This window comes from Poromitra crassiceps (assembly GCF_964638095.1).
Source record: "Poromitra crassiceps genome assembly, chromosome: 2".
Taxonomy (NCBI): domain Eukaryota; kingdom Metazoa; phylum Chordata; class Actinopteri; order Beryciformes; family Melamphaidae; genus Poromitra; species Poromitra crassiceps.
Genome location: NC_139624.1, coordinates 122,679,214 through 122,703,327, shown reverse-complemented (window position 1 = coordinate 122,703,327; position 24,114 = coordinate 122,679,214). Strand labels below are relative to the sequence as shown.

The window sequence follows — 24,114 nt, the reverse complement described above, 5'->3', positions numbered from 1 at the left end:
ACCTGTCTGTGATTGAACTTCATATTATTTCCAGCATAGTCATTGTATGAAATATGGAGATATGCGACTCTACTGCCAATGGCCTATATGTGACCACAAAATAGGCTATTTTTTATAAATGAAATCTATGCCTGCAGTACCGTGTCGATTCAGTTCAGCAGCCCTTTTTTAAATTTATTATCATTTTTTTTTTTATTGATAGCCTATTAGCCTATAGGAATTATTCCATCAGTGCGACCAAACAACACATCATGAGATCATTATTATTCATTGAGCCTAAATGGTCTAAAAATGCCTACGGATTTTGGAAATTTAGATTGAGATAGATTACACATTACTTCCACTCGCAAAAAAGACATGCAGGTTTTATTTAGATTATTGAGAGGGTGAATTGAGCTGCTGTAGATACATGGAGGCAGAAACCGCTCTTCAAAGAAATTACTGATGTGAATAAAAGCGGTAACTTTAGACAGTCATTCGGAAACAGACTAATAATATGCAACACGGATTTTGATTCTGACATACAGTAGTAAAGCTTCACGATTTGCGCTTTGAATGAATGAGGAAATAGGCGTGTCTGGCGCTGTAAAAGCTGGGGCAGTCCATATTGCGTTGTGATTGGCTAGTTGTTAAAAACCACGCCTCTTTTGCGGGCACGAGCTCGGTGCACAAGTATTTTCATGTGCATGCACTCTCAACTTGATTAGAAAAACCTGGATCCAATTAACGAGTTGAGAACTACATCCGTGATATAACTTAACTAGAATCTAGCTAGATGAAACTATCTGGTTAAAGTCGAGCTGAACCCAAAAATTACTTATTTTCTTTTAGTTCAAATACAGTACCTGGGTATGCAGTGCACCTATTTAATAATGTATGCCAAACAAATCACAACAATCTAATTTCTTTAGTTTTTCACACTTTTTCACATCAAAAGTTAATTTTTCAAGATTTCATTGATAACAGTAATGTACAGTTTGCTGACGTCACCTAGTACTATCAAATTTCTATCCCATATCAACCAATCATATCACGACATGCAGCTGTCAATCAAATCTTCATTTCAGGATAATTTTCTCTTCCAAATTAAGTAGAAAATGGCGCTTAGTGCCTGTCATCTGGCAGAACTCCTATCCCATAAACTAACTACTAACTTGGCCAATTGTTAGAAACATGAACAAAAAACAAATACTATAATCTCTAAGAATGCAAAGAAATGTAACTGGCTCGTTAAAACGCGCATTCCAGGAATATTATTTACATTTATAACGATAATGGCGCACGCCTCTGAGCCTAACAGCCTCCCTGGCTGTCAGGGGTCGTCTCTCGGAGATTCCAGGCGAGCGGGCAGCACCTATGCATCGGATTGTCCGCTCGCTCTGCACGAAGCCGGTGGCTCCCTGGTACTCCGCGGATCCCACTGGCGTAGCACGACAACACGCTGAATCCCACCCGATTTGGGGGTGGAACACGCCAGGATTGGCCAATGCCAAAGCCAGTCCTCAGAATTGTCAAATCAAATCATCGACACGTATATGGTCCGCCTCTCAATTTGTTTTCAGTCTGAAACGGACTCAGATGCACGTGACGAACGGGTTCACCTCGACTTTAAGCCAAACCAGATCAAGGGACAGATCCTGGATCTGCTTATCCTACATTTGTGCGGTATAGCCCTCAGGCCTTGACTCAAACTTGTTATTTTCCATGATGCTCACTTTTTTGTTTCACAAAAAAGGGGGGTCGGGGAGAGAAACAGTAAGTGTGTTTCACCTTGCTTGAGTCATATTGTTTCAGCAGACTAACTCACCTAAGGAGAGAAACAGCACTGTGTGCCCATTCGTCTTGTTCTGGAAACGCTCCGTGCAGATGTGAGTGTAGTGCTGGTGATTAACGAGGAGTGGACCGGAGTCGTCCAGAGGCAGGACTCTGTCCTCCATCTCTGAGTTCTTGTTTACTATCTTCAGGACTTCATGAGGAAGCTTTGTGCTGTCCACCACACACTGAAGAAAGACGGGAAGGTCAGACACACCAGTACCCCCCCCCCCCACAAAAAAAGAAAAAGATAAATCAACTTTAATTGCACCTGTTTTAAATGATGTAATTGTGTGGATGATCAACTATTCGGTGTGATCCTCTTCTTTTTTTTTTTCCAATGATTTTTATTGAAGGACAGACATGGCAAACATGAACAATCAACATTAATTATCTCCTTCAGATTTTCTTTTTTTTTGACGGTGTGATCCTCTTTTGAATTGTATCCTTTTGTTTATTTAGGCATTTCATTTCCACTTTCATGTTTGTGATTTTCTTAACTTAATCTCAGCACCACTGGAAAAGAGGGTCCCAACCCTCAGTGTGTGTTCCGAGAATTAAATAAATGTAGGTTGATTGACTGATTGATTGATTGATTGTTTGATTGATTGTTCAAAATACATACTACAGCATGCGCTGGGACGCGTCATCAGTGATGTTAGCTGGGGTCGTAAGGTGTTTCGGGTCTGTCAACATCATACACCCTCGCCCAGTAGACCCAGCCGAGGCCGATTAAGACCCCGACCCGCGTCCTGGAAGCAGCCGCTCACGGATCAGCCTTCTTACTCTGTCTGCAACGTTGCCCGCGGAAGGGTTGATCACGCCCAATCCGCTGCAATAGAGCTAGTGCTACACCGCAGTATTGAAAGACCCTTCGGTGCATGGAGGCTCAGGCCCTGTGGGTTTCTCCCGGCCGCGCTCCTCCTTCGTCATTGAATTTAATTGAATTTAATTGTTGTGATTGTGTCTATTTCTACAACTAGGAATGCTCACCCGCTCTGCGGGCTCGCCCATCCTGCAGCTCGCCAAGCTTGCCCTGCAGCTCGCATTCGCAGCTTGCCCGCTGCGCAGCCTTGCCCGCAACTCGGCTGCTGTGTGGCCAATGAGACCAGCATCACTGATGATGTCAGATTTATGACATCACTGATGATGTCATCAGTGGGATTTATGACATCACTGATGATGTCACAGTGGGATTTATGACATCTCGGATGATGTTATCCATCAAATACAAAGGTGTTATCTTATGGAACAACTACATCCACCTGATGGACAGCTCACCCTCCCTACCAGTCTACAAAAGAAAACTAAAAGAGCATCTGTCCTCAATGGAATTGTGCTAAAAAAAAATTCTGTTGCCATTGTAATTTTTATTTCTTTTGATGTATTGCTCAAATAAGTTTGTTTATTTTGTTTTATTTTATTTTTTATTTTGTACTATCTATGTATTATTACTTGTACTATCTCCTTGGTTATAATATATATATTTTTTAGAAATATATATATATACCGGTATATATATTTTCTACTTGGTGAGGTTCTCGATAAGCCCTTCCAGGGTTTCTTACCTCTCCAAGCACTGATATGTATTGTATTTTATTAATTTCCCCTCCAGGTGAAATACACTTGGCATGTATTGTCTTTACAGTGCAAAATCAATAAAATAAAATCAAATTATGTCACAGTAGGATTTATGACATCACTGATGATGTCACAGTGGGATTTATGACTTATTTTTATTTTTTTATTCGATTTTTTATCCCATTTTTATCCCCCATTAGTGCTAATTTTAATTTATTTATCCTGGTTGCTGCTCCACCCTCTGCCGATCTGGGGAGAGCCAAAACTGGCTCCATGCTTCCTCCGAGACATGGGCAGTTAGCCAGCCGCTTCTTTTCACCTGACAGGGGGAAGCTTCACCGGTAGGACATAGCACGTGGGAGGTTCACGTTATTCCAACGAGTTCCCCTCCCTCTGAACAGGTGCCCTTAACGACCAGAGGAGGAACCACATTAGCAACCAAGATATTGCATGTTTTGGTGAAGGGGGTTCCTATATGAAGGAAACCCCCGGGAGGCACGGGGAGAACATGCAAACTCCACACAGAAAGGCCCTTTTGACGACCCCACCCGGGTGGTGGGCACTCGAGGACATGCGGACGGGCATGCACTCCTTCAGTGCTCACAGCGTCCCAGGTGGGAATCGAACCCAGGACCTTCGAGCTGTGAGGCGACAGCGCTTCCCACTGCACCACCGTACCCCCCATTTATGACATCACAGTGGGACAGAGAAACAAACAGAGCCCCAGCTCCCATTTATATACTGATAACTGCACTTATGGCTGTGTTTACTTACTGCTCATTAACATGAACATTACCGCTCGTTGCTTTGAGAGATGCTCTTACTGTTTTGCCAGCAGCCTTGATTGGTCGGTTATGTCCTCAACTCTGGGCAGGGCCCTGATTGGCGGCAATTTTGCCGTAACTTGTGTAAATGGCTGGGATAGAGTGGAAGTCCAGACTGCTCCATGGAGCCAAACAGAATGTGAGGTCATGTGATCAGGATGGTTTTAGCAGGCTATCAGCACATGACACAGAATGTGAGGTCATGTGATCAGGATGGTTTTAGCAGGCTATCAGCACATGACACAGAATGTAAGGTCATGTGATCAGGATGGTTTTAGCAGGCTATCAGCACATGACATTGCCATTCAAATAAGTCCAATAATTGTGGTAATGTGGTGTTTTCATGACAGCAGCCATGTCTTTAAAACAGCTGAGGGTCATGAAAATGCTGTCATTTGAGAACTGTATTAAGTCTTACTTCCTCTAAAATGTTGATTTGATAGACAATAATCCCAGTAATATTCACTGTATATATACATATATAGTTTTGGACTCATTACTATGACACGTACCGTCCCAGGCCTTGGGTTATTTGGGATGCTCGTGCTGAGCCCCTTGAACATGGATTGCGTGAAGATGTTGTCAATATCCTTTATTGTATAGATGCACACAGCACTCATCCCCCTGTAGAGACACAAAGCACACAGCACTCATCCCCCTGTAGAGACACTTAAGCCCTTTTCCCACATGCGCTTTGTACCGCAAAATGACCGGAACGTGGTGTAATGCCTGCATGTGGGGAGGTCGTTGTGCCGGTATAAGCGCGACCCCGTCGTCCCCGACATTTCACCAGTTTCGAGCCAGTCAGAAGAGCAGTATGCTCTTAACTCATTGAGTGCCATGGACGAGTATGTTCGTCAATTGGTTTAGTAACGTAGAGTGCCAAGGACGAGTATGTTCGTCAATTGCGTTTTTCGACGGTGGGACGTGCATCAAAGCCAGATCCATCTCCTGTGAAAGTATGGTGGCTGTTGAATGTGTAAAAGCTATTTTAGGGACCCATTAGGTGGCGACAGTGCTCTCCAGATTACAGAAAGGCGAGGAAAAAAGAGAGAAGAAGTCGTTGGGGAAACGGAAATCGCATCGCATCCGTATGCATCGATATGCATGAAGCATAACGTTAGCTGTGCCTGCAGCAGCCAATCTGCTGCCACAATTGAGCACCTCCGTGTCCGCTGCGATAGCCCATCCGCCTGATTTTGTTATTAGTTGTTATTATTCTCAACTGGAAGCATGGGAGCCGGTGACAAATACACGCGGAACGCTGTAAAAAAGCTGGATGTAGCGGACTTTTCAGTGCAGAGCAAACGCAGCAGAAAGCCCCAGAGACACTCCCATACGGAGGAGGAGTGTGCAGTTGAGGGGGGGGGGGGGGGAGGCACGCAGAGCAGCACACAACACTGACCCAGACAGCAGGACAGGATTGGCAAACGCAAGCCAGAATATCTGATGCCCACCAGCAGCAAATCAAGACCAGCAAGAAGCTGCAACCAGCAGCGCACGCAGGGGCCAGCGCTGCTGGTTGCAGCTAAAAAATATTGTTTTGCCAAACAAAATTCCTTGCGTTGGTTTAGTAACGTAGAGTGCCAAGGACGAGTATGTTCGTCAATTGCGTTTTTCGACGGTGGGACGTGCATCAAAGCCAGATCCATCTCCTGTGAAAGTATGGTGGCTGTTGAATGTGTAAAAGCTATTTTAGGGACCCATTAGGTGGCGACAGTGCTCTCCAGATTACAGAAAGGCGAGGAAAAAAGAGAGAAGAAGTCGTTGGGGAAACGGAAATCGCATCGCATCCGTATGCATCGATATGCATGAAGCATAACGTTAGCTGTGCCTGCAGCAGCCAATCTGCTGCCACAATTGAGCACCTCCGTGTCCGCTGCGATAGCCCATCCGCCTGATTTTGTTATTAGTTGTTATTATTCTCAACTGGAAGCCGGTGACAAATACACGCGGAACGCTGTAAAAAAGCTGGATGTAGCGGACTTTTCAGTGCAGAGCAAACGCAGCAGAAAGCCCCAGAGACACTCCCATATGGAGGAGGAGTGTGCAGTTGAGGGGGGGGGGGGGGCACGCAGAGCAGCACACAACACTGACCCAGACAGCAGGACAGGATTGGCAAACGCAAGCCAGAATATCTGATGCCCACCAGCAGCAAATCAAGACCAGCAAGAAGCTGCAACCAGCAGCGCACGCAGGGGCCAGCGCTGCTGGTTGCAGCTAAAAAATATTGTTTTGCCAAACAAAATTCCTTGGTTTTTGCTGTTCTATTGAAGGAAATTATTTTTGAGGTGTGACTACATCAGAAAATATTAGCTTCAGTCAGTGATGTGCATGAAATGTTTAATTTCACAAAAGGCTCTTTATCTCAGCTTCTAGAAAAAAACGGCTGTTTTTGGTTAAATCAAGCTATCTTCTCCGGCTGATAACTAAAGAACGGAAAATGGTATCAATAAACTTTTTTTTGCTGCTGATACAATAGAGTCTCGTCATCGTTCTGTGTGCGTGTTCGGTGTTTACATAGTAATATCACACAATATTCTGTGGGCCTCGAGAAATCACTGAAAACGCTCTGAAACTCTAGCACTGGGAGCGTCCGTTCTCCAAAAGTGGCTGGCACTCAATGAGTTAAGGGGACGCAAGTGGAAACGGGTCCAGTCATTTTCCGCGACAGCGGTCCTTCAATCATGGGCGAAGTGTAGCCTACACACGTTGCTTAATGTTCCAGCGGGCATAATCTAATCATTCGCGCACATTAAAGCAAACTGGCGAAATGATCTTGTGATAATAATGTGTGGGCGTGCTGATTTTCCCCTCTCTCCTGCCTGCTCGCTCTCTGTGGCCACAGTCCTCCTCCTTCAGTCACAGCCTCACAGGCACAGCCCGACAGGGACACAGACGAAGCAGATGCACGAAGCGAAATGTGGAAGTATTTTGCTTACGTTGCCGACAGCGAAGGCAAGCCCGGACACATCAAACGAAGCCAGTCTGTAAAAAGTGCTTCAACGCGACGTAGGTGAACGGATAAACAAGCAAACTTATTTCACCATTCGGAGTTTTGCCGACACGTCACTCCCCACCCGCTCTGCAGTGCCGCCCCGCCCCCCAACATACAGGCAAATTCGCTGATAGATTCCCACATGCGCGAGCCGAAGTGTGAAGGGAAATGTCCGATATTGACTTACAGGTAATTTTCCGGTACGCATGTGGGAAAACGGCTTTAGGCTCAGCTACTCTATATATATACAGTGCTGTTTCACAACTTCTTGTAGCCGTCTGCAGCAGAGACAGCAGGAAACCCAGCAAAGATTGTGGCCATGTTGGCAGAAAGATAGCAGAACCACTATCTGAGAGCTGAGAAAGTGGAACTGAGGTTGACGAAAGAGGACGCAGAAGCAGCCGACTCTACAGCCTCAAAACACTCATCTGTTCAAACAAGACACCCTAAAGAGCTGAAGTGAAAGGAAATGTCCAAAATACAATCAATCATCAACGATGACTGAGTTTGGACTTTTCCTGGCTAATCTACTATTAAAAATGAGACATTGAGATTTTGTCCGCAGGTTTGGTTTGGTCCTGTTTTGTATTTATTTACAAGCCTGTTTGTTTGTTTTTGCTTTTAGTTTAAACTGCCGTTCTGTTCTGTTTTTGCCTTTTGCCTACCACAGTTTTTGTTCACCCTTTTGGATAACCTGCTTTATTTTGTGCTTTTCGTGTAATTAGCTAATTAGCTATACCACACCCACACCTCCCTAGCACACCCCTCCTCCCTACCACCCCCCCACCTCCTTAACACGTTCACTGCCAACGACGTATTACTCCGTCAAAAAAAATCCAACGGTTCACTGCCAATGACGTATTACTCCGTCAAAAAAATGTTTTTTTTTTTTTTGACCGTGGGATGTGCATCTAACCCTTTTACATCTCTTATATAATTATTGGAACCACCGAACGTTTACAACCCATTCCACCGACCCACTAAGTGGCGACAGTGCTCTCCTGACTAGAGGAAGGCAAGCATTTTCATGAGAATGGCTTCCTCGAAGCCATTCTCATGAAAATGGATTGGCGAAAACGCTTTCGTTTTCGCGCTGATTGCTGGCGGTGCGGGATTGCAAATTTGCATAATAGATTACGGGTGGAACACACTTTGAAACACGCAGCATAAATATGACCAGAATCGCAAAAGCTTCATCAAAGCTCTCAACCAAAACTCCAAGAAACGAGCGAGTCCATCCAGACTTCCTCAAAGAGCGGCCGCGCAGACAGGCACAGCAGCAGCAAAGCAGTGAGACTGGTGACACGGCCGCTGCAGCCAAGAAGACACACACGGAGGGAGGAGTTGGAAGCAGAGGGGGGTTTCCTGCTGTTATGGAGGAAATTACTGTTCAAAACTATTGTTTAGATGTCTGATGTCTTACTGATGCCAAAAATGAATGGTTAAAGTGACTGTTCTATCGAATTTCACAAAAAGCCGTTTATCTCTGAATAATTTTTCAGACGCTGAAACCATGCTGTATTCAACTGCTAATGCTTACATAACTACTAACTCTACAAACTAACTCTTTTAGACAGAGAAAGCACACATTCTATTAGTTCTTTTGAGATATTGTGTGTTCACAAAATCTTAGCAGAAAAGAATCCTCGGGTCTTGAAAGATGAGCCAGAATCCTCAAAAAAAAACTCTGGCAGAACCTACCTACAGTAAAAAAAAAACGGCTGGCAGTGAATGTGTTAAAGGTGCGTTCACACAGAGATATTTATTTTTCGCTCTGTCGCTCAAGTCAACCCTTTGGAATCGCTCTGTCGCTCTGTTTAAATCGCTCATCAACAGGCACACGAAATGACGGACATGTGGGGGATATAACGTTACGCAATGTCATGCTGTTTGTCCACTACGAGCCACCGTCATTGTTTACAAGCTAAAGCCTATCAGCGTGCTCCTAATGCGAGCTCCATACCGGTAGGACAGACTTCACTTCATGTCAAGCTGTCAGGCTGTCAATGTGGTTTGTTGCCACACAATAAACCAGCGATTTGTTCCAAGCCAGTGTGAACCTTGACTCGCTCTCACACGGCAGCCAATCAGCGTTGAGCGGCGAGCGACTGATGCCAGCGTATTTTCGCTCGACTTGGGATATTTCATCTCGAGCGACGAGCGTATTTTCTCCCTATCGCTCTGTCTCTGCCGCTCGGACGCCCAGCGATTTTTCTCCCAGGCGAATATACGCTCAATCGCTCGTTTGCATTGACTTTGTATGTAAACTCGATGCCAGTGAAAAACTTTAATAGGTTGGTGTGAACGCACCTTAACACACCCCCACCTCCGTACCACATGCCCACTCACCTTATGTAGCCCCGCCCACTTGACACACTGTGTCTCGACTTCCTGTTAAAAACACCGGCTGTTCTACCTGCTCAAACTAGTCTGACTCACCTGGTCAAAAGGGAGCATCCCAAAACCTTTGGCTGATAATTCTGCTCATCAAATCATTTCAAAGAACTTCCAAAAAACGCTTTGTACCTGAGTAAAACATAAGACATTGATAATGGAATCCTACCATTCGTTTCTGAAGAGTGCGTAGACCCTGGTGTCCTGCCAGTGGTGTGCGTGTACGGCAGCCACATCCACCAGCTCAGAGTAGTGCTGTCTGCTGTCATGGTCTCCACAGAAGAGCCTGGCGTTCAGCCGGGACGTCCACACGTCCTGCAGGTAGTTCTTAGGCCCACCATGATCTGCCTGGAAGCCGAGGAACATCGGCAGGTTAGAGTTGGCTTCATTCTGTCTACAGCTGTTATACTGCGTACACTATCCATCACTTTCATTCATACTTTTTGTCTCTAATGATTGGTCACTGTGAACCCAGCCTTTATATAGTTTACTATTCCTCCTGTCAGCATATACTTGAAAAAGGCCTTGTACCGAAACGTATAATAAATTCCTGTTTGAGCAAGTGAAGACAGTGTGCGGGTGTCCCTTCCTCTTCTAAGTGCATCTACTGCACCTACGCACCTTCCACAAGACTTCTCAGGTCTGCAAGAGTCTTTGGATGATCATTCATACATTCTAAAATGGTCTCGTGTGGCAATGGTTGGTGCATATTTGAATAATCCACATTGCTATATTCTTGTTTCTAGGTTTTTTAGGGTTTCTATGTCCATTTTCTTTTTTTTTCTGATGCAACAACTCAATTCCCCCACAGAGATCAGTAAACTTTCATCTTATCTTTGCTCAAAACTCAGACGTGATGTTAAATCAGATGGGCTGATAGGCGAGAATAAACCGGTTACGGCAGTTATAGATTGTTTCCCCTTTATATAAAGGACATAAACGTCCGTTATAGTTGTGCGTCGCGGCTAAAGGGTAGAAATATACAGTGGAATAATCAGTGATTGTTTGTATGGCACTTACCATGCAAACCTGGGCAACAAAAGGCAGCCACCTAGTACTGTCCCTCGCTGAATCAGTGTTTTTCTCCTTATAGAAGGCAAACACTTTGTCCTGCAGTGTATCCTCTCTGCTGCTGACCACCAGACCCACATACTGCTGCTCTGCACACAGGCACAACACAGGGACTATTTGTTTCTATAGCCTGAGGAGGTAGATACACACAGGGACAACACAGGGACTATTTGTTTCTATAGCCTGAGGAGGTAGACACACACAGGGACAACACAGGGACTATTTGTTTCTATAGCCTGAGGAGGTAGACACACACAGGGACAACACAGGGACTATTTGTTTCTATAGCCTGAGGAGGTAGACACACACAGGGACAACACAGGGACTATTTGTTTCTATAGCCTGAGGAGGTAGATACACACAGGGACAACACAGGGACTATTTGTTTCTATAGCCTGAGGAGGTAGACACACACAGGGACAACACAGGGACTATTTGTTTCTATAGCCTGAGGAGGTAGACACACACAGGGACAACACAGGGACTATTTGTTTCTATAGCCTGAGGAGGTAGATACACACAGGGACAACACAGGGACTATTTGTTTCTATAGCCTGAGGAGGTAGACACACACAGGCACAACACAGGGACTATTTGTTTCTATAGCCTGAGGAGGTAGATACACACAGGGACAACACAGGGACTATTTGTTTCTATAGCCTGAGGAGGTAGACACACACAGGGACAACACAGGGACTATTTGTTTCTATAGCCTGAGGAGGTAGATACACACAGGGACAACACAGGGACTATTTGTTTCTATAGCCTGAGGAGGTAGATACACACAGGGACAACACAGGGACTATTTGTTTCTATAGCCTGAGGAGGTAGACACATTCAACACAACTGCAAAACAGAGGCAACTATTTGATGGTTAATGTCATTAATCAAGCATGGGCAGTGGTGGCCTAAAAGTTAGAGAAGCGAGCTTGTGACCGGAAGGTCTTCGGGTTCAATCCCCGGGACCGGCAGGATAAATCTGGGTGGGGAAAGTGAAAAGGCAGCGCTTGCCCTTCCCTCATTACCACCACTGAGGTGCCCTTGAGCAAGGCCCTTAACCCCAACTGCTCCAGTGGAGCTGCTCAGTGGCCAGCAGATCAGACTGTGGTTGTACTGGTCAGCTTCCAGGTGTGAATGTGTGTGTGAATGTGAACAGGGCGCTCCTGAAAAAGAGAGCATTGCTCTCAGTGAAATCTAGACTCGCCCTGTATAAATAAAGGTAAAAAAAAAAAATCTGGTGCCATAACACTGGCAAGGTTGTGGCAACAATAAATCTGTCTTATGAGGCAGGGTATCTGTAGGTTTAATTAAAAAAAAACGTAAGACTTTGAAGAGCTTTTTAACACTGCCTGAAATTGAATTTAAAGACCATTAAAAACCAAAATAAAGAAGCAAAGTTGGTCTATTTCTGATTGAACACAACTAATAGAACTATAGAAACTACTGTATAAATAGGCAGTACAGTGCACTCCTCTTTTAGTGATCACCTTTGGACGAGTCACTATAAGCGGATTATCATTATAACAATTTATTTTCTTTTTCTTTATTTCTCATGCAGATTACCATCTAATTGACATTTGTATATGTATTACATGAATACAGCACATATAAAGTAAAGTTGACTTTAAAAATCCATACAGTAAGTTAGGCTTCCAGCTGTTTCAAACACAGCGGTCTCGCGTAGACAGACATGCGATCATATCTCCACAGACAGAGATGCCGCGATCTCTCCATATACAGAATAGACAGACCTGCACTGAGTATCACTGCTGTATCTCGTTTGCTCAATCTTGGCAGTTTTTAAGTAAAAAAATTATAAAATTACTGCAGTTTTAAACATTTTTCCATTGTTCTCAGGTGGGTCAAGGCCCAAAATGATCACTGTACGCGGAGTATTGATCACTATAAGCAGATTATTTAAACAGCTTGTGTATAGGAATGATTCAGGACCAAGCTTTTTGATCACTATAAGTGGTTGATCACTATAACCATGATCACTATAAGCGGTTGATCACTTTAACTATGATTACTATAATTGGACGGCACGGTGGCTCAGTGGTTAACACTGTTGGCTCACAGCAAGAAGGTCCCGGGTTTGAACCCCGGTCCGTCCCAGGTCCTTTCTGTGTGGAGTTTGCATGTTCTCCCCGTGTTCGTGTGGGTTTTCTCCGGGTGCTCCGGTTTCCTCCCACCATCAAAGAAAGACATGTATGTTAGGGTTAATACTCCTGTCACTGCCCCTGGCCAAGGTACTGGCAAAAATAACTGGAGTTGGTCCCCGGGCGCTGCACTGTGGCTGCCCACTGCTCCTAGTTCTAGGAAGGTTCCTAGTAGAGGATGGGTCAAATGCAGAGGATGAATTTCCCCAAGGGGATAAATAAAGGATAACTTAACTTAACTTAAGCGCATTCCACTGTATAAGAAAGAACAGGCCAGGGTATTAATTGTTGACATGAAGCAGATACATGTATGATGGAAAACTGCAGTATGCACACTCTAACCCTGTTATGTATCAATGGAACAGTGTAAAGAAACCTGTCACAGCAGTGCGAAGAAAATGACAATAACTGTGTTGAAGACCGTGTACTGTCATACTTTGTGAGGCCTTTGAGAGTAAATATTTTAAGACATTTTGGGAGCAATGAAACTTCAGCCTTGTTTTTTCAGGATGATTATGCACCACTTGCAAATACAAGCCGGGGAATACCTTCAGGTAAATGTGGGCTAACCCACCATGTGACGGGCTAATTGTAATTCCAAGTAACCCCTAGCAGCTTTTACAGAGAACATATATGTATGACAGTATGAATACCCTTTCCGTGGTTCGCTGGTCCGACTCCTTTCTCTCCAAACTTGTAGATGCCAACCAAGTCTGTAGAGGGACTCGAGTGAGTGATGTAGAGGTCTGCACGTCCTGCGCTCTCTGGAAAGACAAGACTAACAATTAGCTGTGATCGTTTGCTTTTGTTTGCAGACAAGAGCAGTTGAGTCAACAAACTGAGGTTCAGAGTGTTCAGTCAGAGACATGTCACATTTTCTCTGAAGGAGCACCCGTTAGTGGGTTTGATCATGATGTGACTGACTCAATAAGTTCATGCAAAGCTGTGGTCTTTATGTGCCATAGTTTTTTTTGTTTCTTGTTGACATGTAAATTGGAAGGAGGTGGGCACTTTAAGTGTGGTCACCCAGAGGCACCACACTCTGTATTAATCCATCTGTATTATGAGAGGGGTGCCCTTTTTTCCACTTGAGCACCTGCCCTCCAAAATGTCTGTCCTCCACGCCACTGGCAGACATCTCTACGTGCGTGACGTGACGCGGCCGCTCTCCATTTCTCCAAACTGAGACCGCGACGGCTGCATCCTACCTCATAGCACTGACTGTCGTGTCGGCAAGGACCTCCTACAACCCCACATCAAAAAACCACAACTATCCCTTTAAATGCAGATATAAGCTGCCTTCTAGACAGGATGGCAGTACTCTGGTGAAATAGGAAAGAAACATACAGTATATAGATATATATATATATATATATATATATATATATATATATATATATATATATATATATATATATATATATATATATATATATATATGTATATATACTGTATGTATATATATGTAGAGGCACTCACCAATAAGGACAGATGGTTCACCTTCCTTCACCCTTGTCATTATTTGTCCCATGTGTGGAGTGCAAGATGGCTGCTCAGGAGATGACAGCTCTGTTATATTCTGCAAGGGAATAAGTCTGTTAATACAAATGACCAGCAACAGCCAACATTGTATTGACAGAGCACACAAGTCCTCTAATTATTATTTAGCCTGCCCTATACAACATTTAGAACAAACTACATCAATAGAAAGTCCATGTACTGGACACACTCATAGCTACTGGACACACTGTTGGATTGACAGGTCATTACAATTTTTATTCACTGCTGTTGCTAGATGTAATTCTAGAGCAGAGTACAATGAGATCCATTATTTCTAATCAAAACAGAAATAGTTGTGGTTCTGCTGTCTCTCACCATATCACAGCAGATGGTTCCCTTGCCATCAGTTGCACACAGGAACAGCTGGTTGGTCTCGCTCCTCTTGTGAAGCACAGTGATGTTGTCATGGCAACTAGCCTGACGGACACGAGCATAAGCAAATATTGAGGTGACATGATGTTATGTATTGAGCTGAAGCTCAGATCCAGGGTTCCACGTCACAGTGAGTGGAACAGGAGAATAACCATCACTCACAGGGTTCCACGTCACAGTGAGTGGAACAGGAGAATAACCATCACTCACAGGGTTCCACGTCACAGTGAGTGGAACAGGAGAATAACCATCACTCACAGGGTTCCACGTCACAGTGAGTGGAACAGGAGAATAACCATCACTCACAGGGTTCCACGTCACAGTGAGTGGAACAGGAGAATAACCATCACTCACAGGGTTCCACGTCACAGTGAGTGGAACAGGAGAATAACCATCACTCACAGACAGATCCTACTGTGCTATGCTCGTCTCTATTACATCACCTTGTGAGATACTCACTTGGTCACTGGTGCATTGCTTCCACAGCACAGTCCTTTCCTCAACAGGCTGTAAACAAAAAAATAAAAAGTCTGTCACTTTTCTCCATTTAATTATGGATTAACAACGTGTAGTTTGATTGAAAACACGTTTGCCTCCCAGCAATGAACTAATCAACTCCTAATGATTTCCAAAAACTGTTAGAATTATTGTTCAGCAAATTTGAACTTCCATATCCGGCATATGGATCAGAATAGCAAACACTTTTTTCTCAGAGTACAACAGGAATGTGTGCAGACACATATTGCAAGTTACACAGTAGTACATAGTACACAGAACACCTCACATACAGTGCAATCTACAAAATGTACTTAGCTTCAGCATTCAATAACACAACATCCCTGAGTACATACAGTATGAACATACCTTGTGCTTTTGAAAGTTGACTGAGTGCAGGTTTCTTTGTGCTGCAGCTATGACAGTGTCCGGGTGTGCGTCTTGGAGAATCTGCATGGGTGTTCCATCTCCTGGTAAAGCTAACCTTTTGAACACTTTATCTGAAATAGAAAGACATGTGAATGATACATTTTGCCTGTGCAAGACACAAATACAAAACTGTTGGTGGGACACTACAAAACAAAGGCGATGGTTTTTGACCAATTTTATTTCAAGGGATGGCAAGTTCAACCTTGAGATCTGCACTATATCCTGAACCTTAAGGGGGTATGTTTAAGTAAAACAAGCAGGTGATACAAATACTGAGACGTGAATAGTGAAAGCTATAACTAAATGATTTTTACTGATTATAAGGGAGATCTTACAGCTGACCCCAGGTCTGCTTCTGCTCTGACCCCTCCATAACAAGAAAACACACACTGATATTCATAGTCTTTAGGGATCTTGAATGTGTCTGTGGCGCTCTATAGTTCGTTTAGTGATCTCAACAATGTATTCACGAGTTTCCTGATGAGACCGTGGGTGCTTCCATGACAGCCTCCCTCCCTGTTTCCAGCTGCTGTTGCCTGTTTCCGCCCAGCACCGTTCATAGCGAAAGAGACTGAAAACAATCATAATAATTGTTGTGGCTTTGTACCTACCTATGTCTTGTAATGGAACCCCCCTGCATAATAATTTCACACGCATATATTTGTACAACGGAGTGACAATATTGTAGCGTATCGCTGATACGCCAAAGAACGGAGAGTTGTAGTTGGTACAGGGTCTTTATTCACAGGCTTCGTTAGCTCCTAGCAGCTAGCTTCACACCGCTAGCTCTACACATAACAACCGGTCTGCTCGCCCGCATGGCACTCACTCCCTTCCGCCCCGGCCGCTGGTCACATATATCCCCTTCCCCCTAGGAACACACCCACACACACAGTTCCTAGCTGCGATCCAGACACTTAGGTTGCACATCACATTACAGGTAATACTTGGATTACCTGAACACGTTACATACTCCTCACCCAACAATAAGGTTAACGCCCACGTTAACACCCACAACCCACACATATCCCCCTGTACCAAAACACACCAACACAACATTTTTCCCATCACCACATCAAATTCTAATTCCCCAACAAACAGTCTTTTCTTTTCAGCACCCCCGTCATAATGTCCAGTTTTTCATTAGGTACTCCGTAATGTCTAGTTTTCCATTAGGTACCCCCATAATGTCTAGTTTCCCATTAGGCACTCCATAATGTCTAGTTTTCATTATTTCCTTCTTTTTCACACATTCATTTAAATTCAACACAATATAATTTCAGTTCGACAACAACCCCAACATTTACATCATTCTTTTTCCATTACCTTCATTTAAACCTTTTTTCTTACTCACATTATCCCACTTCAACCACTATTTCCATCCCCCCTTTTAAAGCTTCTGTCCCATCTGAAGCACATTACAGTCAACACATGCACTGCAGTGTAAGTCAGCACGGTCCCCCCTCTGTGCCCCACAGTCCTCACACGCATCGCAGTATCTTCGCACATCCTCCTTTTGTTTGCCCCAGTAGAAATGTCCACGGATGCGGGTGAGTGTCTCTTCGGGCCCAAAATGACTGGAACCAGGGCCCTTGTGTGCCCCCTTAAGCGCCAACTCTCGCAGGTAACCGGGTACAACCGCCTGCCTCCCTTTTACCCCGTGCTCTGTTCTCTCCAACAGCCCGTCTTCATCTAGCCGCAGGTCGGAAAACATGTTCCACAGTCCTTTCGTGGCACCGGAAAACATGTGAGTCTCCTTCACAGGGGGCCGGCGTCCGGCCGCCACCCACGCAAGCACCGGACCGATCTCCGCGTCCTCCGCCTGCCTGCGTTTCCACTCACTCACGTCGACATCCTTGATGGTCGCTCTGTCGTCCTCCAGATCCACATCTGGACAGTCCTCCTCGTCTTCCTCCACCTCCTGCACTCGGTCGTCCTCCCGCCCCCCTTCCCCAGGGGACGGCGTGTTCAGGACAGCAGGGGGAACACAACCGGCCTCGCTCTCCACCTCGGCTTTCCGCACAGCAACCGTGGGGGGCGCAGTGCAGTTTCTGGCTAAGTGCCCAGGCGAACGGCAAGTCCAGCAGAGTCTCACCTGTCCGCCGCCTGCACGTCTCTCTTCTCCCGCTGCCCTCCGGTCCCCGACAGCCTTTTGACACTCTCTAGCCAGGTGTCCAATCTCGCCGCATGCCCAGCAGGCTCCCTGCTGACCATGTCGTTGTCCCGCATACCCGGTCCGTCTCCCGGGACCGCTTCTGCACCACCTCGCCACGTGGCCCGGCTCTCCACATGTCCAACACAGTCTCTTTTGCGGCTCCGCGTGGGGCCCGTGCTCAACTGTGACGCGGTATACAGTGATGTTATTGACGTTTGGTTGCTCCCCTGGAGCGGTGGGAGGGTGACCCATCTGGACTACCGGCCCCCCTGCAAACGTCAGTGTGCTCTTCCCTAGGTCTACTGTGCATTGGTTTAGCGTCAAGTAGTCCTCCCCCAAGATACAGGGCCCCGCCATCTCTACTACCCATACCGGAAAGTTCACTGTCTGTCCCCCCACAGTTATCATCACGGACCCCCTTCCCCTCATCGGCATCAACTCACCGGATACTGTCCTCAGCAGCTGGTCCGCTGGCTGCTCCAGAAGCGCTCCCTCTGGCATCATGTTGTAGTTCACCAGCGTTGCCGTACACCCCGTGTCCACCAGGGCGACACAGGGCTTCCCTTGCAGGCGGACCTGAACATGGCAGCCGTTCATCGTGTGCGGCCCGTTCTGCATGTTGACAGCGCCGGCGATGTCGTCTGCTTCGGGGGAAGGCGACGCCCCCCCTCCCCGTCTGTACCGCTGGGCCCCCTCCAACGGTGACGTGGCCATAGGGAATATGACGTAGGGGGCCCGTCTCGCCCCTCTTAGACGGGCCCCGCGCCGTTTCCCTGGTTCCACGCTCCTCCGCGGCACTCTCTGGCCCGATGCCCGGGGCGTCCACAGGTCCAGCAGCGCATGGCCCCGGGCCCCCTGGCCCCGGTATTGTCTCGTGGGGTGGGCTGCAGGGTCGCGCTTCGGAGCAGTTGTTCTGTTAACTGGCGCACCGACTCAGATAGCTCTTTCACCATGTTGCCTTGCTCTTTCACCATGTTGCCTTGCTCTGCCAAGGCCGTCTTCCATGCTGGCTCTTCTTGTAGCTGGCTCTCCGCTGCCATTCTCACCACTGGGGCGGCCTCCATTATGCCGCTGCTCTTATCCCAGCCTTCTACTGTCTCTATCTCCAGCGCCAACTCCAGCGCTGCTCCCAGTGTTTTTGGATGTCCCAGCGTTACCTTCTGGCTTAGACCCCGTGGCTTGATGGCCTGGACAAAGTAGCTTAGGGCTAACCCATCCAGCGCCTCCGTCGGTAGCTGGCTGTATGCGCGCCGGCTGAGAGTCTCAATGTCTGTTGCCAGTGCACGCAGCGACTCACCCTGCCGTCTGCGTCTGTTACACAGTTCCGCGGCTACGATGGCCTGCTCTTCACATCGTCCGAAGCGTCTCCGCAGGGCCCCCATCACCACATCCAAGTCCTTTGTATCCGCTATTGCCGACACGCACGCCGTAGCCTCGCCCTCGAGGGACATCACGAGATGGCTGGCTCTCTCCCTTCTCGTCCAGCCATTCCATTCTGCAGCCTCCTCAAACTGCTTGCAGTATGCCTCCCACTCGCCTTTACCGTTGTATTTCGGGACGAGCACGTCCTTCCTGGTTCTGCGGGCGCCATCCCCCGCCGTCGCGTGCCGTGCTTCAGCCTCGTCACTCCCCGCCTGTCTGCCAGCGGGGCCCGGCTCGGCTCCGCTCTCCTCCCGCCCGAGGTTCTCCCTCATCAGTCTGTATTCCTCCTTCATCCGTCTGTATTCCCCCCTATTCTCCGGATACACCGAGGCTTCACCGGGCCGTGGCACAGCCTCCATGGCTACAGCGGTGTTGTCAACCCGCTCGATCTTCACTCTCACCGGCCTCGGCTCTTCCGCTCTCTCCGCCGCCTCGTTAGCCCGCCTGCTAGCCTCTTTGAGCCGCGGGGTAGCTTCCGTGGCTACGGGGATATCGCCGTTTAGTTCGGATTTTATCATCACAAACCCCAGGCTTGCTGCTGCTATCCCCGCCTGGATCTCTGTGGTAGCGGCCGCGTCTACCCCGTCTTCTTTCTCCTCGGGTGCTTGGTAGTCCGCCCCGGCTCTTTCTCTTCCCGCCTCCCGTTTGAGTCTTTGCTTCTCTCTCTTCAGGAACTTGTTAACCATCTTGCCGATTCTGGAGGTAATTCACCGTTTTAAACTTCTGACGCCAATGTAGCGTATCGCTGATACGCCAAAGAACGGAGAGTTGTAGTTGGTACAGGGTCTTTATTCACAGGCTTCGTTAGCTCCTAGCAGCTAGCTTCACACCGCTAGCTCTACACATAACAACCGGTCTGCTCGCCCGCATGGCACTCACTCCCTTCCGCCCCGGCCGCTGGTCACATATATCCCCTTCCCCCTAGGAACACACACACACACACAGTTCCTAGCTGCGATCCAGACACTTAGGTTGCACATCACATTACAGGTAATACTTGGATTACCTGAACACGTTACAATATCTTGAATCTTGAAAGAGAGAGTCCGCTAAAGCTACCTTCAATGACCAAATAATAAGAGTTCCGGTTTGGACGTTTACCCTTTAAAACAAAAGCGGACGCGTGAAGTACGAGTGAATTGACATTCACCTCGTTTTTATAAAATATCGCCGCTATGCAACCACACAACGTTACTATTTTTAGCCATTTCGGATAAATAAGCCAAACGTTCCCACTCTGACAGCGGCGTGCACGTCCTTGCTAGTGAAAAAAATGTAAACAGGAAGTCGACAACCGGCAACGGCTGAGAATCATGGGAAACGTAGTTCCAGGAATAGGTAGTCTCTTAAATAGTTAAGAACCACTAGACGAGTTGGCTTCCGCAATTTTCAAATGCTTCCGCCATACATTGTGTATAGCTGCATTCGCCGGATGTAGATGAGACAGTCTGTTTTAAGAGACCAAATAAGGTGAATAGGCTAATTAACTGATACAGTGAATCACGCCAACAGACTCAACAAACTGATCCGCAAGGCCAGGCTCTCTATCCAAGTTATAGTTCCATCATGGTCAACGTCTCCCACCCACTCCATGACGTGCTGGTCGAACACAGGAGCACGTTCATGTTCATCTAACCTCGCGTCACCAGGCTCTTCTCGGCGAGAAAGAGCCTGGCTCCCGCCCACAATTGATTTTGTCACCCTACTGGTTCCCGCCTAGAGCCCGCCCTAGACCGGATGGCAGCGTTTCTAGCTCGTCAACTTTCACGTTAACTTGACAATTTGACCCAAGTATCAGAATCCTCTTTCACCGTTTTGACCGGTGTGTCAGGCGGTGGTGGCGGAGATGCCATATTGCATAAACGTTTTGTTTTATGTAACGCTAGATTTGTTTTGATCAGACTCAAGTTTAGGTAACATCACCGCGTCAAGCTAACGGCAACAAAGACGTTGTTAGGCGCATTGCCATCCGGTGTTAATTCTGGGTCCGGGGTTTACGCCCCCATGACAAAAAGCGGGGTGGAAGGTGCCCAGACTAATGTTCATCAGTGCGCTGTGGCCATCAAACTCTTTAACTCCTCCCTCGGAGCACCAGTCACTCTGACTCACTCCACCCGTCCACAACTCAAACCCCCTTGGATAATGTAGGCTATACCTGATGTGCAATAACACTCATGTGCAATTACTGCAAATTACAACAATTTGTGCAATAATCAAAAAGCCACACTGATACTGTTCACTTTACTGACTGGATGCACCTTCCTCGTTATTATCGTTATTTTAGTTTATTATTATTATATTATCACTGTTGTATTATTGTTATTATTATTATTACTATACCCCTCTGCGATATGTATAAGGAAATAGTAGGTAGCCTACCTCGATATTTCACTTTACTAAATGGTAGCCTACTAGTAGGTAGCCTACTATAGTAGGCTACCATTTAGTAAAAATGTGCCTAATGACTGATGGAGAAGGCACATTTTTGTGACACTTTACTGTACATAGGCTACGTAACTTCTATTGTAGGCTATTCTATTTTATTCCATTTTATTGTTATGGAACAGTCCTATGTCTCTTATGTTTGATGCTTATGTTGATATTTTTCCATGCCTGCATGAGTAGGCCTACGAGCAACTGTAGCATGTCCCAATTTCCCCTCAGGGATCAATATCGTTTTTTCTGATTCTGATATGGCAGAATCAGACTTCAATATAATAAATTAACTGTTATGCCAGAGTTTCTCTGGCTCGAGCCAATTTCTTTCTATTTTTTTTTATCAGTGATGTCGGTTGGACACCGCAAAAGCAGGCAGTTAACTAGCTCCATAAACGCGGTTTGTTCATCAAAACGCTGAACTTTCCTCAAACATCAGAAAACATTTAAAAATGATCGCTTCTCTAGGCTACATGACATGTTAATTGTAGGCTATTTAATGTTTCAATTTATTTGTCTGAGACGAGAGAGAGAGAGAGAGAGAGAGAGAGAGAGATAGGGAGGCGGGTATCTTACCTCTGTCTGTAAATGTCATCCTTGGTAAATGCGAGTTCGCCCCTGACAAATTGACGAGGCAAGACAATAAGAAATACATGTGTATTAATAAATATAACATTCTCCTGTATGTTGTCAGATCCGATAGCACACTCATCATGTCATCTCTCAACAAATTCCAACTCTTATAGCGAGTTCCTCAGGCTTCAGTTCCTCCGCTGTGAATGGGGGCGTCGCACATGTGTGTGTGTGTGTGTGGGGGGTTGGGCAGTTGTTTCATCACAGCTCTGTTGGCATCCTGCTGCTCCTGTTAAAAAAAAACACCCCCCCTCTCTCTCTCTCTCTCTCCCTCTGCCCCCTCCCCACCTCTGAATCTCTTCACACTCTATTACCTCTCTTCCCCAGGAACACTCTCTCTCTGGCCCTGTCTCTTCACTGACCTCTCTCTTCTTCATCTTGAAACTAGGTCGAGACCAATCATGAGAGACCAGTGGGTAGAATTTAGTCAGTCACACAGGAACATCTTTTTGCTGAGGGGTGCCCGTGCCCATGCTCATCACTCAGAATATAGGCTACTTATTTTAACATCAAATATTGCTTAATACAGCAGTTTTAATTATAATGAATGTCAACCAGTTTAGCCTGTTAATAGATCATTCCTCCAAAGCCAAATAGACTGTTTAAATAAGATTGAGTGTGAACAAAACACCATTGATGCACTGACTCATGTATAAAGCAACATCCTATTTCAAAAGCATTTCAAAAGCCAGTCTATATATTTCTTGTGAGTCATCCTGCTGCAAGACGTGATCAGATACACAGCCTATGACGTCATTCTTTTTCTTCTTTTTTTTGCATTTTTAAAAACAGAAACGGAAACAACGAAACAATGTGGATGTAGAGACATGAAACCCTAACTTGGCTTATACTTGTAGGTTATTAATACATAGGCTACTTGTAGCCTAATTTGTATGCTTCATCTTAAAATTGTCCTTGTAAGGAATCCAAAATTCAATAAGAGGTAAGAGGTTCTTGTGTAGGCTAGGTTGAAAGTAGTCTTGTGCCTGTCTGGTTGACTGTGGTGGTTAATCACATGCAAACAGCTTGTTGCAGAGAGATCATTTGAATAGATGTTGCCTGTGTGTTTCAGTGCTCATCTACTCTGTACATTGTTTCAACAGTTTCCCAGTGTGTCACTATCCTCACCCTGCAACTGAACTATTTCAAAACAACATATTTCCATTTGAAATATGTGACATCTATTCTAACAACATTATTTGAGACATTGTTGATAGCAAAAAATGAAATTATGGTTATTTTTAAAGCATAGTGGTAGCAGTGTAAGTAACTTAAGTCCCTGCCTGACAAAATGAGAACATTTTTGGATCCTCAATTTTAGAGATATTGAATGATGAACGGTGATGATTTTTCTCTCTTGAATTGATATATCAGTTTGTCAATGAAGTCTTGCTAAGAAATGCAGTAACATCAAGTAAACAATGTTGCTGGAACATAACCCACAGTAGCTTGTGATCTGGAGTCACATGTTGATCAGGCGCGTGTGCTGGCTAGTTAACACCATGGCCTACTGCTTTTTACATGCATTAAGGCAGAGGTTCTCAAATGTTTTTCAGCCAAGGACCCCTTACAAGATAGAAAATATACCGGGGACCCCCTCATTCTGATTTGTGATTTTGGGCTAAGCTTAGGCTACTGTAACTGTTTCCACGGTAACGTGCTTGACTTTTAAATTCATAGGTTTGTTAGATTCGAATGTAATCCATGAACCATTTTAGATTTAAAGCATAAAATATTTTCGTTACTATAAAACTATCCTAACGAAAATTCCGC

The 24,114-nt window shown here is 45.7% G+C and overlaps 1 protein-coding gene across 2 annotated transcripts in view; it reads right to left on the bottom strand.

Annotated features, from left to right (window-relative positions):
* The window catches only part of LOC310795752 (semaphorin-7A-like), a 33,874-nt gene extending 11,534 nt beyond the window's left edge, over nucleotides 1-22,340 (bottom strand). For both annotated transcript variants that reach the window (XM_083657824.1, XM_083657825.1), the window contains exons 1-10: nucleotides 22,285-22,340; nucleotides 15,636-15,766; nucleotides 15,231-15,278; nucleotides 14,715-14,816; nucleotides 14,319-14,418; nucleotides 13,493-13,603; nucleotides 10,630-10,769; nucleotides 9,779-9,957; nucleotides 4,730-4,841; nucleotides 1,808-2,000 (exon numbers count right to left, since the gene is read on the bottom strand). In XM_083657824.1, coding sequence (XP_083513950.1) covers nucleotides 1,808-2,000; nucleotides 4,730-4,841; nucleotides 9,779-9,957; nucleotides 10,630-10,769; nucleotides 13,493-13,603; nucleotides 14,319-14,418; nucleotides 14,715-14,816; nucleotides 15,231-15,278; nucleotides 15,636-15,766; nucleotides 22,285-22,303 — 1,135 coding nt within the window. In that variant the 5' untranslated portion in view covers nucleotides 22,304-22,340. The remainder of the gene's footprint in view (nucleotides 1-1,807; nucleotides 2,001-4,729; nucleotides 4,842-9,778; nucleotides 9,958-10,629; nucleotides 10,770-13,492; nucleotides 13,604-14,318; nucleotides 14,419-14,714; nucleotides 14,817-15,230; nucleotides 15,279-15,635; nucleotides 15,767-22,284) is intronic.
* Nucleotides 22,341-24,114: the final 1,774 nt, after the last annotated feature.